This window comes from Alternaria atra (genome assembly GCF_907166805.1).
Source record: "Alternaria atra isolate CS162 genome assembly, contig: 21, whole genome shotgun sequence".
NCBI lineage: Eukaryota > Fungi > Ascomycota > Dothideomycetes > Pleosporales > Pleosporaceae > Alternaria > Alternaria atra.
The window spans coordinates 2,025,182-2,038,675 of NW_025091319.1; the positions used below are offsets into that span (position 1 = coordinate 2,025,182).

General features: G+C 52.0%; 4 protein-coding genes across 4 annotated transcripts; 2 read left to right on the forward strand and 2 right to left on the reverse strand.

Annotated features, from left to right (window-relative positions):
• Positions 1-250: 250 nt before the first annotated feature.
• On the forward strand, positions 251-1,651 carry ALTATR162_LOCUS1093 (uncharacterized protein; the record flags this gene model as incomplete). The annotated part of the gene is made up of 1 exon (XM_043308688.1): positions 251-1,651. The coding sequence occupies one exon, from the start codon at positions 251-253 to the stop codon at positions 1,649-1,651; it is 1,401 nt and encodes a 466-aa protein (XP_043164623.1).
• Positions 1,652-2,259: 608 nt separating this feature from the next.
• On the reverse strand, positions 2,260-7,574 carry ALTATR162_LOCUS1094 (uncharacterized protein; the record flags this gene model as incomplete). Its single annotated transcript, XM_043308689.1, has 7 exons — positions 2,260-2,317; positions 2,369-2,984; positions 3,032-3,532; positions 3,585-3,623; positions 4,279-5,191; positions 5,242-7,365; positions 7,416-7,574. 7 exons carry the CDS (start codon positions 7,572-7,574, stop codon positions 2,260-2,262), a joined length of 4,410 nt encoding a protein of 1,469 aa, XP_043164624.1.
• Positions 7,575-8,118: 544 nt separating this feature from the next.
• Positions 8,119-10,530, forward strand: ALTATR162_LOCUS1095 (uncharacterized protein; the record flags this gene model as incomplete). Its single annotated transcript, XM_043308690.1, has 5 exons — positions 8,119-8,192; positions 8,250-8,382; positions 8,432-8,716; positions 8,771-9,533; positions 9,581-10,530. The coding sequence occupies 5 exons, from the start codon at positions 8,119-8,121 to the stop codon at positions 10,528-10,530; spliced, it is 2,205 nt and encodes a 734-aa protein (XP_043164625.1).
• Positions 10,531-12,276: 1,746 nt separating this feature from the next.
• Positions 12,277-13,176, reverse strand: ALTATR162_LOCUS1096 (uncharacterized protein; the record flags this gene model as incomplete). Its single annotated transcript, XM_043308691.1, has 1 exon — positions 12,277-13,176. The coding sequence occupies one exon, from the start codon at positions 13,174-13,176 to the stop codon at positions 12,277-12,279; it is 900 nt and encodes a 299-aa protein (XP_043164626.1).
• Between the last annotated feature and the right edge of the window lie 318 nt (positions 13,177-13,494).

Genomic DNA, 13,494 nt, shown 5'->3' on the forward strand with positions numbered 1-13,494 from the left:
ACAGCTATTCGTTCCAGAAAAGATATCAAGTGCGCGATGTATAGACACCTATGGTACGAACGGCGTCAATCCACGGATAGAATTGGGTCCAGAGCCTGGTAGCCAGTAACACAGCCCAAAGCCACAAGAACAACCAAGGTTGGATGTCCATACCCATTCCTGCAATAACGTTTCTGTTGGTATATATCAATCCGTCGTTGATATAGAATTATGATCTCGAATCCTTTGCTCACCGTGCCACCAAGTTACGATGCCTCCAAAGAAGTGCAAGCCTAGCAAATCCAACGTTTCGCGCACACGAAAATGCGACGAAGCAGACAACACTCTTAATCCGCAAGCACAGCAGAAGCCAAGGCGGATCCTACCTGGCCCTCCCAAGACAAGTATCGATTCTAACGGTACTATTGCTCAGGTTCAAGAGTATAGTAAACATGGGTATGATGGCCCCATTGACTTCACGAAACCCATCCCAAGACCTGCTGGATATGGACCTGCTTTTATGACTACTGTGCTTCCGTATCTAAAGCCTCGAGCTCCTGCTGCTGGTCCCGATCCAGCGATAAAACAAGAACCTTTTGGTCCTCCACCAGCCACTGCTTTGGTCGGCGATCACAAATGTCAACAAACGCAGAAGGTTGGAGATGGTGTCGCTTGTGTAAATCGGACAAAAAACGTGCGGCCTGCTGTTCCGTCACCAGGTATGATGGGTCCACCAACACAGCCATTCCGACATGACAGGAGCTCTGAAGTTCGTATTTTTCAGGATGCCGAGCTTGAGCGAGCGTGCCAGGAATTGAGGCCGGATCAAGGGCACCTTCAGGTTACGCCCCCTGGTGTCATGGCCGACGATTCGACGCTAACTATGGATGATTTGGATCCTGCCTGGATGGCCATGCTGGATCAGTCTCTATTCCCGAATCCCGGTCCGTCAGATGATAGTTACGATAGAGCTGTACAAGGACCAGAAACATTTCTCTCCCCGGGCGCTGCTCCTGATCCCCATCTAGGTCCTTACAATGGGGCTATCGACCCAGCCCTTCTGCCGTCGGTACCTGAAGTTGCACAGGGCAACAACAGCGCCATCCCAGCGCGTACAGTTCAAGAATTCAGAACCACTGGTTATGATGATCTAGACTTCGGCTTTGGTGCACCGCACTTGACACAAACGCAGCAACAACAGCCACAACCTGCGTATCAGGCTCAGGGCACTTACCTCCACCAGGGAGGAAGTTACCCCCAACAGCCCCTTACATACACGCAACCGCAGTCTCTAGCCTACAGCAATGGATATCCTCCACAGCAGCAGCAATCGTCGTATACGCCGCGGTACACCACCAACTATCCTTCGGAACAGCAGACAATACCGTCGTATATGCCACCCTACGCGAATAGCCCTCCGCAACAGCAGCAACCAGCTCCGCAAATGTCTCCAGGGTACCCTATGACGTATGCACCGTCCACTCAGTTTAACAACGTCGTGGGCAACAACATCATGGTCATCCACGCCCCGTCGTCGCAAGATCCCACCCACCCCTTCAATGTCGGCCAACAAAATGCTAGACGACTCCGCTTAGAAGTAGAGAGGAGATGGAGGAGAGAGGCAGAAGAGAAGAAAGGAATATTTCGCGCGCAGCCATACAAGAAGAGATGAGTAAGAAGATGTGAACGAGTACACGAGCGCCACTGCTGCATTTCCTCTTTCCTTTGTATCCAACAGGGGAACATTTCGTACTGTCAATATATGTACTTACCACTTACCACTTACCACTTACGAACGAACGAACGACCTACCCATCCCAACTATCACAATGTCTAAGACCTAATGAGATGTAATTGACGATTATGCGATGAAGTAAAGAAAGAGAGAGTGTGTGGAAAAACGGGAGGTAGCACATGTTGCGTGGTACCGATGCCGACTTCGGAACGGATCGCGCTGACGTTCGGGATGGGAATAACCGCTACCCGTAGTTAGCGTCGACCCGCAAGTATAGTGAATGCCAGTCTGCCAATGAACTTTGCTGAAAATCTCACCCCTCATCCCATCACTCGCAACCAAGTGCACTCGTCCATACTTTAGTATGATTTTATTATTGGTATCATGTCATCTCATCATCGTTCCATAGCACTAGGCTTTTCCTAAACGTGATCTCATCACTATCTAGCCTCAGGAGACGCCCAAGTAGTCCGGTCATGAACCGTCTCCCGGTGAAGCCACCTCCTCCAGTACGTCAACGTGGTACGCATATCATCGGTCGCCTTCTAAGCCCTCGACATGTTCTCGCCCTCCTCAGCCTTCTGGAGACCGTACTTCTTGAGACTATATTATCGTTAGTGACTGAATATAACATTTTGGGTTAATAAAACTCACCGAATGCTCTGGATGGCAATGAATCCTGTAGTGTCCATCGGGCTGAAGTTGTCCAAAGTGTCCATGGACGCCTCCTCCTCCGAGTACAGCTTCTCGGTCTGGCTAGACCTACCCAGCACATACGCGTTACCCTTGTACAACTTCATCCTAACCTCGCCGTTGACCCTGCGCTGGGAGAACAACAAACTGTTCTCGATGAACTCGCGTTCAGGAGAGAAGTACATGCCGTTGTACAACTGGTAGCTCCAGTTATGTGATACGAACTGGTCGCGCAGGTTGCGCACCTGGGCGTCCATGACGAGACCCTCGAGATCGAGATGGGCGAGGCGAAGGATGGTCATGGCGGGGGAGTCGTAGCAACCGCGGGACTTTAGGCCGATGAAACGGTTCTCGACAATGTCGATGCGGCCGATGCCGTGGGTGAAACCGAGTTTGTTAAGCGCGACGAAGAGCTCGACGGAGTCGGTGTAGGTCTTCTCTGGGGTGACGACCTTGACGGGGATACCCTTCTCGAAGTAGACGGTGATGTCGGTGGGTTCGTTCGGGGCGTTGAGGGGGGAGTCGGTCATGGTCCACATGTCGTCTGGAGGAGACACATCGGGGTCCTCGAGGATACCTGAACTGTTAGTCACGCTATCGCAATCCCTGGAAGTATTGTCATACCAGCTTCATAGCTGCAGTGAGCCAAGTTGGCATCCATAGACCAGGGCTTCGCCTTGGTAGACGTGACAGGAATATCATGCTTCTCAGCATAGTCGAGAAGATCCTGCCTGCCCTTGAAGCGTTCGCAGAACTCAGGCAACCTCCATGGCGCAATGACCTTGATGGTAGGTTGGAGTGTGTAGAAAGCCAGCTCGAAGCGGACTTGGTCGTTGCCCTTGCCTGTGCAGCCGTGCGAGACGAACCCACAGCCTTCTTGTTGCGCAACGCGGATTTGTGCGCGGGCGATGACTGGGCGGGCCAGCGAGGTGCCGAGGAGGTAGCGGCCTTCGTATGAGGCATTGCACTGGACGGCGCGGAAGCAGAGCTCTTCAACAAACTCCTTTTGCAGGTCCAGGATGACCATCTTCTTCGCACCAATCTTGAGCGCCTTCTTTTCTACCTCATCCCAGGGCTCTTCTTGGCCAACATTGGCGAGGAAGCACACGACCTCATAACCCTCCTCTTTATTTACATGTCAGCTTGTGCTGCGTTTCTGAATGGTGTTGTCACGTACCGATGAGCCATTTCAGGATCGTAGAGGTGTCGAGGCCGCCTAATGACTCAGGTTAGTCTTGTTTGCTCAGGCGTGACGAAAGCAATCTGTCGCGCAATTGGTAATTGCAAAGGGTACTCACCAGAGTATGCAAGACAAACGCGTCCCTTTGACATGATTGCAAATTTTGAGGTATAGAAAGGAAGAGGAAGTGTGAGGAAGTGAGTATGAAGAGTCGATTTAAGAGGGGTTGCGGCGTCTGGGGAACAACGTGCGGAGAGTCACTTGCTTATCTTATCGGTCAAAAAAAGTTCGGTGCTCAGCATTCCTGCGGGCCGATCATCGGTCTGAGTCAAACTCAACAGTCAGGTACCTGAATCTTTTTCTGTACCCGCTCGTCTTGTGATGATCCAATTGCAATCACTTTGACTCTGAGTCTTGAGCTTCACCTCATGCTTTGCCCATAATCACATACATTTTGCGGGTGGCGTATGCCCAGAGAATAATATTCAAGTGGTATAAATCCCAACGCCGAGTATGCAATGCTCCGTCCCAGGGCATAATATGTCGTAAGCAACGTACGAACAGAGGAGTAAACGACATTCACCAACCCAAAGAAGCTTTGGCTACCCAAACACGGAGATGAAGATTCAACAAAAGCCGGATACGCATATGCGCTGACAACATCAAGGACTTCTGTCCTCCTAAAACGCACCCCCTGCAACCCTTTCCCGCTCATAGAAAACAATATACGCCTTCTCATTCTGCAAACGATTATGCGGCGGAAGGTTTCCAGGGTCGAAATCCGTGATCTTATCATCGTTAAATGATCGCCAACACCCTCTCGACTTGTCCTTGACAAACGCAATGTAATGTCCACTTCCAAGCGTAGCGCCAATATGCCAGATGACAGCGTAAGCATTGTACACGTAGGGTCCGTTCATAGTAGGGTCGCTCTTGACGCCAGCAAGCTGTACAGGTCCATCTCGGGCCTTTTCCGAGACGTATCTTTCTTGTTCAGGTGTCATAGGTGGTTCGACAAAGGGACCTATGTCGAGACGTTGGAGCGGGAAATTAACAGGTGTTCGGACCTTACGAGCGCTCTCGGTTCGAGATGCGCTGAAGCGTTTGAAGTGGATGACGAGGGTGTCGGGTGCTCGGGTGATGGTGATCTTCTTCACGGCCTCGCGATCTTTCTTACAGCGAGGGCAACGCCATAGTTCATCACCTGCCAGGCGCTCTGGCGCGCAATACGAGTTTAGGCATTGGCGTAAATCGCATTCGCCCTCTCGTGGGATTTCCACGCTGATGCTCCAGAAGGCTTCGTACGTCGTACTCGTCACACCGCATGTCTGGCATGTAAGCTGTGAAGCGTGTTGACCAGCAAATAAACCACCAATGACAGACATGTCTCGATGTTGGTATCGTCGCCACTCAATCATCGCCGAGTATTGACGAGGAAATCTCTCACGTGTCAACTCTTCCGCGTCTGAGAGTGGCTTGAGTGGTGGTTTGTTCCATGTTAGATTCAAGTCTTCGTGCATGTAGTCCAGAACGAATTCTAGGAATTCCTTGGCGTCTTGTTGTTCGTCGATGCCCCATTGTGAGTTGAAATGGCCACAAATACGCTGTTCAAAGTTAGATATGTCCATGTCCCACTCCTACTCTTCGAACTTACCCTGAATGTGCTAGGGCGCACGGACCCGACATCACCTTTATACAGATTGGACAGCAGCGTCGCGTACGCCTCCGGCAGGATACCCTTGGTGCCTTTCCAATTATCTCGTTGGAGGTCCCGCTGGTATCGTCCGGTGAGAAACAGGTCTGAAAGCAACAGGTGTCCACTAAGACATTGCACTACAGAGTTCATGTAGCATGTCACGCCAAAGTTTAGCAGTCCAGTCCGGTGCAGCCTCAAGTTACTAAATTGAGGTTGGCCATTGTAGACGACATCGCGATTCTGGTTCACTTGTCGTTCGTGCACGCCACTATAGCTGACTCGAGGCACAGACGGTGGCGGTCGGGAAGGCGCAACAGGTATGGCAGGTGCGACGTATTGATTGGTCGACTGGAATTTGGACGGGTACATCATGGACGACTGTTCGGCTTCAACATCGGGATATCGACGCAAGAACTCTTCGGTTGAGCGATAGAATGGCGAGGTAGGTTCCTCCTCTTCCTCGCCGTCCGCTGGAGGCACTGCAACAGCAGCACGCCCCTTTCGAGCTTCTTCCAACCACTGTTGCTGTTCCTCTTGATCCATGGGAACGTACTCGCGTCTTGATCTCCTCTGCGTATTGTTTCTCGCAATGTGGCTTGCGGCCGGTGATCGTCGGATAGCCCGAGTTCGGGTCGGACCAGCAGCCACCGCTGCAGCGGTAGATGACATCTTCAAAGCCTGTGGGCCCACGAGATCGACCCAAGCATCAAGCCCACCTTTGAGAAGGACTGGAGGACGCTTGAGTGGCTTGTCGGCGTTGAATTCGTGTAAGGTGTCAAACAACCGCTTCAAGGCAACTTCGCTGTCAGATCGATTGTGCCTATGTATGAAATCAATGTTCTTGGTCGACTCGTCGTAATACACGACTACATCAAAGTCGGCCCGCCTATCGAACATGTCCTGTTCATCGTCCGGCGATATGATCAGACGATCTTGAAGTTGTTCGGCAGAGTCGCCATCGCGTAACGTCAGTGGCTCTATGCACATGATATTGCGCACGAAAACGTGCCCCGCATCATAATCTGTCCTATCCCGTACGTCGATCGTGAGTACATTGTACATACGGTAGTAGTCATAGAGCATGCTAGCGTCAATCTCAAGTTCCACCGTCTTACTGACAGATCTTGTTCTCCCATTGACATCGCGAAGACTTTGCTGAGCAGGAAAATACGAGTTCGGTGCGCTGTTTGCATTGGGCGCATAGCTTGATGCGCTGGACGAAGCAAGTGAATTTGTACGTCCTCCAGTCCCGTTCAAACTCCTAGGCGTACTGCGAGGTGCGTTGATGCTTGAAGGGCCTGATATGTTCCGTGCTGGACTATAGGTAGGACTGGGCTCCTTTGGTAGTGAAGCTGCGAATTGTGTATCTAGAGGTAGTTTTGGCGGCGGTGGGGGCATCGAAAGAGGTGGTGGGGGCATACCCCGGGGACCCATGACCCGACTTGTGGAATGGTAGTCTGCAGGAGACGGCATCTTGACAGACAAGTCCTGGCTGGAGCGGGCGGACAATGTATCAACGGGTGGACCAGAACCTCTCAGATTCGCAAACCGTTGTGCGAGATCATTTACTCCGTTCACCGATGACAAACTTTGGTGTACAGCCCGGCCATGCAGTGATTGCGGCTTCGGTTGCACGGGCGGTTTTCTCCGAGGAGAATCCAAAGGAGCCGCAGGTGAAGCTGGACCATTTGGAATCTCGGTAGGAACTTCAGGAAGCATCAGCTCGTCGTCCTTCCTTAGTGCGATCATGCCGTTGCGGTTGCTAGGTGTTGTAGCGGGCGGCACAGAGGTAGTCCTGTGGTGGGCGCCGTTCCTCTTGTTATCATTTTTAATAATGTCCTTGATGCGCACGAATCGCTCTTCGCTCGACTTGATTTCCTTCATGAGATCGTTGAAGTCGCGGTGGATCTGGCTCCGGCTACCATTGATCTTGTCGTAGTAATCACGGTGCGTTGGTATCAGCTCGGCGACGATTTGATATGCGACGATGTATTCCCAGTAAGCGCCGGCAGGTGAGCGGTTATTGAGCATCGTCTTAGCCGAGTTGAAATGTCCTCTGGCCCTATCCAGGAGAAGTTTGATCTATGTCTTGTCAGCGACTGTCGCATACTGGGCGTGTCTTGGATGTGTACCGAATGGTGTCTCAGCGACTCGGCCGTGTCTGTCGCAGAGGCTATGATTTCGGCGATGGGCGGAAATGGGCCTACAGAACCTCTGGAGTCACCAGCGCCATCGCTGCTTCTCCATCCATCTGCGCCGACGCCGTGAGCGCCATTGGTGTAGCCGTTCATAGTGTTGTTGGCGGGCAGAGGTCCTGAGGGCGGCCGTGGAGCAGCCGCACTCACAAACACACTTTAGACGGCGGGCAGGCGTGCATGTTCGAGAGGTCCCAAGTAAGGCGCACCTGGATATAGTCGTAGCCGTAATCGAATACGTGTGCGTAGAGAGGCAGTGTTGATCGGGGATGCGGGGCGAGTCGGGTAGCGCGTGATTGGGTAGAGCGTCGAGTAGTTGGGCGGTGATTGTGCAGTGACTACAGCAGCAATTTCCAGGGGGATTTGGGTGCCCTCGGTGCAAGTGTTGGGCGTGTATAGCTTTCCCGTCGTGGGCAGGGTTGAGGCATGTGTCGGTCGATGAGGCTCATGGCCGGCCGGCGTCATCGCCAAGACCCTCACCTCGGACAGCTTGCTACCTAACCACCCACTACCACTATCACTGCGCGCCAGAGTCGACCTAATCCGCTCCACTAATCCGAGGCCAAAGCCAGCACCCAAATACACCTCTACATCTTTGAAACCCTAGAAACTATCCACCAGCTGGGAGCGCCTCAACATCATGGCGGGCTGGTTCGGGTCCTCGACCACCAGCGCGCTCGACGAGCAGATCGAGCGCGCGACATCTTCGAGCTTGTATGGGCTTTTCCAAGATATGCACAGCTTCAATATACATGCTAATATATATACTAGAGAGGACATGCCCCTCAACCTCGAGATTTCCGACGTTATTCGCTCCAAGACAGTGCAGCCTAGAGATGCCATGCGCGCATTGAAGAAGAGGATAGGGAATAAGAACCCCAACGTCCAACTTGCCACTTTGAATGTACCGCAAGCTTCCCGAAATGACATGAGTTTCTGCTAATACGCTATAGCTTACCGACACGTGCGTCAAGAACGGTGGCGCTCACTTCATCCAAGAGATAGCTTCACGAGAGTTCCTCGACAACATGACCTCCCTACTTAAAGCACCTCCGACCGTCGCACCCAACAACGATGTGAAGAACAAGATGCTCGAGCTTATACAATCGTGGGCGACTGCTGCTGAAGGGCGCATCAACCTGAGCTACATCAACGAGGTCTACCACAGTCTGCAACGAGAAGGCTACCACTTCCCTCCAAAGGAGAACATCTCTAGTAGTATGCTCGACAGCAGTGCGGTGAGCAGTTTATATGCGTTCTAGGAATCGTTCAGGAACTAACATTTGCGGTAGCCCCCAGAGTGGACCGACTCCGACGTTTGCATGCGATGCCGTACGCCCTTTACCTTCACGAACCGAAAGCACCATTGTCGCAACTGCGGAAACGTCTTTTGTGGCGCATGTTCGAGCAAGAGCATCCCGCTACCCCATCTCGGTATCATGGACCCTGTGCGCGTCGACGATGGCTGCCATGCGAAGCTTACCGAGAGATCGCGAGGAACACCGCTTCTTAGGGTATTCGATACGCCTAAACCACAAAGAACGCTATATCAGGGATCAATGGAGCCGCGAAATGCGCGCGTCGAGGACAGCTTCGATGCAGACTTGAAGCGAGCGCTGGAGATGAGTTTGGACGAAGCCAAGGGCAACAGTTCGTCCGGATTCGTACCTCAGTCTCAGTTGCAGTCGCAATCCAAACCGACCAATGGGACGGCTAAGAGGCAACCCGAGGAGGAGGAAGATGCCGACCTAGCTGCCGCCATTGCAGCTTCTTTGGCAGACATGGAGGAGCAGAAGAAGAAATATGCCACGACCTTCCGAGAACAAGCCTCCAATGCGAGTGGTTCAGCACCTTTCGTTGCACCCAAGAACGACTATGAGCTGACTCCGGTTGAGGCGGAGAACATCAACTTATTCTCCACACTGGTTGACCGGTTACAACACCAGGCACCTGGCACTATCCTACGGGAACCACAGATACAGGAGCTGTACGAGAGCATCGGAAAGCTTAGACCGAAGCTTGCGCGTACCTATGGCGAGACTATGAGCAAGCACGGTACGTTGTCTTTTCCTTTGTCGCTAGAATGTCACTAAGAAGAATAGACACACTGCTTGACCTACACGCCAAGCTGTCAACTGTTGTCCGATACTACGACCGCATGCTCGAGGAAAGACTATCGAGCACCTACAACCAGGCCAACGCCATGTATGGTCTCCCTGTCTCCACCCAACGGGCTCCATCCAACCTTTACCCCAGCATACAGCAGTCGGGAGCACCAGATGGATCAGGCGAGAACTATTACACAGGAAACGCAGCCCCTTCAGGCGCATACGGACAACCGCAATCGCAATACGGTGGCGGCTATCAAGCACCCTATCCCAACTTCGACAAGCGTCCACAGTCCTATGCTCCGCCTCAAGATCAGTACCAGCAACCATCACAGCCATACCCCAACTTTGCGCAACCGCCACCTAACACGTCGTATCCGAATCCTGCCTCGCCACAACTGCAGCGCCAAGTATCGAATCAGCAATATCCCCCACAACCGTCCTCTGCATATCCACCACAAGCACCTCCCTCCGACGCGGAAAGTGCTAGCTTTTACTACGGTGAGAACGCCGCAGCACAACCATCTCAACCGCCCATGCAACGAACTCAAAGCTACGGCTCTCAGCCTTCGCAGCAACAACAACAGCAACCACTTTCTCCACAAGCATATACTCGTGTCCCACCACAGCAGACACCCATTTCACCGCCCGCGCAACCTGCGACTGCGTGGCAGAACCCGCCATATCCCAGGCAAGATCAGCCACAGGCCCCCCAACAAGCACCTCCACAGCAGCAACAGCAAGCTCCGCAGCAGGCAGCGCCGCCACCACAACAGTACTGGCAACAGCAGCAACAAGCGCCCCAGCAGCAGCAGTCTTCAGCCTGGCAATCAGCGCCTTATGCGACAGGTGGGTATGGACCTGAGAGTTTCCCATCAGCGCCGCAGAATCAATTGCCGGCTCAGCAGCAGAAGGTTGTTGATGAGCCCTTGATTGATTTGTAGATGAGTAGCCTGTGCTCTTTTTTGAGGCCGATGGTTGGCCTGGGCAGATAATCAGTTAATTCTGGATTGTGTGCTCCGCAATGGAACGGCGCAAATTGACCATCTTCAAAAGGCCAGGAACAGGATTGTTCGTTTGGGCTTTGGTGTGTTTCGTAGGCCTAGTCATCGTTTGTAGGCATTTACACCTTAACATAATCATGAATTTCACTGGTGTCACACCAGCTCGGGACCGGCTTCAACGATTCAGAAATATATGCCAGCAGACTTCTCTTTCATTCCTCAAATCTCACATTAATATTGCCCATCAAATCTCCGGCTCATACCTTTCCAACTCGTCTACTGCGCGACTCTTACACACGCTCCACACCCACCTATCCTTCATTCCACTCTCTTCCACAGCCCCCAATACAAAGTTGTCCAATTCCACATACCCCCAATGCGGCGCTTCAAGCCTAACAATGGCGCAGCTACTATATTGTAATAACGGTACTAGCGGCACCCTTTCCGTGCGTAAGTTTGATTGCGAACGATCATCTTGCCCGTCCGCTGTGTCTGGTCCTGATCTAAAATAACTGTGTAGCCGACCAAGCAACGTACTCTGCGCTTGCAGTATCTCAGTGTCGGGTAGGAAGGGAAGCAAAACCTCGCAAATGGACCGTGCTCCTAAAGAGAGGGGGAAACCAGAGCCTGATTTCTGACGATTCCGCAGGCTGCTGGCGGTATAACAGTCGGTTTCTGGGGATACGGAGTTGTGGGTGCGTGTTGAGATACCATAGCCCATTCTGTTCCTGCCCAGGATGCTGATAAGATGCGTTACTTCCGCATGTTCGGGATGTGGGATGAGGAATTCGAAAAATGCCCTACTCTTTGTTTGCTGGTAGTGCGGTAGCTGGATGAAGGGAATTGTTAGGGATATATCCCACGTCGCTGTTTGGGTAGTCGACACACCACCGTCGTTGATGCGTAATGGTATCACACCTCGCTCGAGCAGCCGCCTCAGTGCCCATTGATGCGGCCTCTTGAATCTCGCCTGTATCGTGGATATATGCTCGGTGTGGAAAAGTGTATGTCGAGGCTGGATCTTGTTCTCATGTGCCAAAGCGATAAGCCCATATAGTGTAGACCAGTCTTTTGTTAACCAGGGTTCCTGCCATGCTTCCGCTAGTTCTTGTTCTTGATCTGCCTTTGTTGAGATGGAAACGCGGCGGCGATGGGCAAAGTGATCTACTATTAGGATGGAAGAAAGGATGACGAGGAATTTAATTATGCTAGGTAGACTGAGTCGGTAGAGAGAGGTGGTGGATTGATAGATGGGCGCTTGGTCCGGCGATCTCATGACGGAGGTTGTTGCTCTTGTTACGATAGCGGTGATAGTCGGGGTCGTAGTCATCATTGCTGTATCATTGATATGCCACCCGCCGTACAGAACGTGTATGTATCATCCAGTAGGTTAAGCTTCCCAGTAAGTGCCAACACTGCGTTGAAGTTTCCATGTCGATTGCGTAGCCTTTGTATACCAGTTTGACTTGTTCATCAATGAAGCATGGGTTTTCTTGACCGGATCCGGCATACCGCATCGCTTTGTTCGCTTGCTGGAGAGAGCGGACAAGCTCGTATTGTTTACTTCTTCCAAGGAAGACAATGTACACGCAAAGTGGGGTTTTCTGCCATTGGAAGGTTTTCACGCACTGGAGACTGAGACATGATCTGGTGTGGAGTCTGACGAATTTTGAGATTTTTTACAATCTAGACGAAGTCTGGTTCCAAGCGCTGTCTCATCCATGCTCCAATTTCTTGTAGTGGTGGGTTTGTTTCTACATTAGTATCTGGTTGAGTCCAAAGACCTACACCTTCGTACGAATCTACTTCTACACGCTCCTGGGCGATTGCCTCGTATTGCTTCTTCTCTGCAACGTCGTGCCATCTCGACCGGCCAGAATGCGATTTCAGGATTTGACGCGCGATGCTGCGTCGTAACATCTTGGCCAATTCATGTGCGGTATCGGACAATGGACTCTCCAAACCAGTCGTGATGTTCCAGATTGGCAAACTCAGTCTGGTGCCAGCTGGAGGATAGTTACGGGCGTAGGCACGGCATCTGGATAATGTTGGTACTGCTGGTGGGGCTTTGATATTGTCTTCAAATGTGGCGTAGTGGTTAAGGGCCATTTGAGTCTCGATGTCAAGGAGTTCATCAGGCTGTTGCGACGCGAAGATGTCGTCTTGTTGTGGAAAGATTAGTTGTGCGTGAGGAGAACGGAAGAAGTGGATGGGAGAAGCGAATCGGTCGAAGTAGTCTTGTGGCTTCTTGAATAGGATGTCACGCTTTTCCGATAGTGTCCAGGCAGGTATGATTGTGTTGTCTCTGTAAGCCTGCCAAGACGTCGGAGGCGGTGTCTTTGCTGAACGTTTCTTGGGGCGCTTACGTTCATTTTGCAATTTCTCTACAGCTTCGCGAATGGCTAATGAACCAGCCATGTCCTCATCTGCAGGAAGTTGCGTTTCGTCGCCATACTGAGGCTCCGGGAGATCTTCGAGTTGGACAACTGGAAGGTCGTCTGGAAACACCCAGTCTACGATTGGGTTGTTAATGGCAGCAGCAGCGACTCGGCTCTCTCCAGCACGGCACTCTGTCAGGGCCAGCATGGTTGCCAAGGAGCCGCCGACGAGTTCTCCGCATACACCAAGACGTGCTAGATAGGGCCGTTTGAATTCATCGATAAGCAAATGCTCGCGGACCCAGTCATAACCAAGCAACACATCATGACAAGGCGTGGGATACTGGTGCACAGACGATGCGCGGTAGTTGATGCGAACGATGGTCGCAGCGCTTGACTCTTGCAGTGTTGCTATTACGCGTTCCTCTTCATCTGAGCTCTTCGGCACTACTGGTCCTGGAGGTATGTAGAGTAAGATTGGAGCTGAAGATTTTGGCGCCTGGAAAACGCTGTATGGATTCTGTTA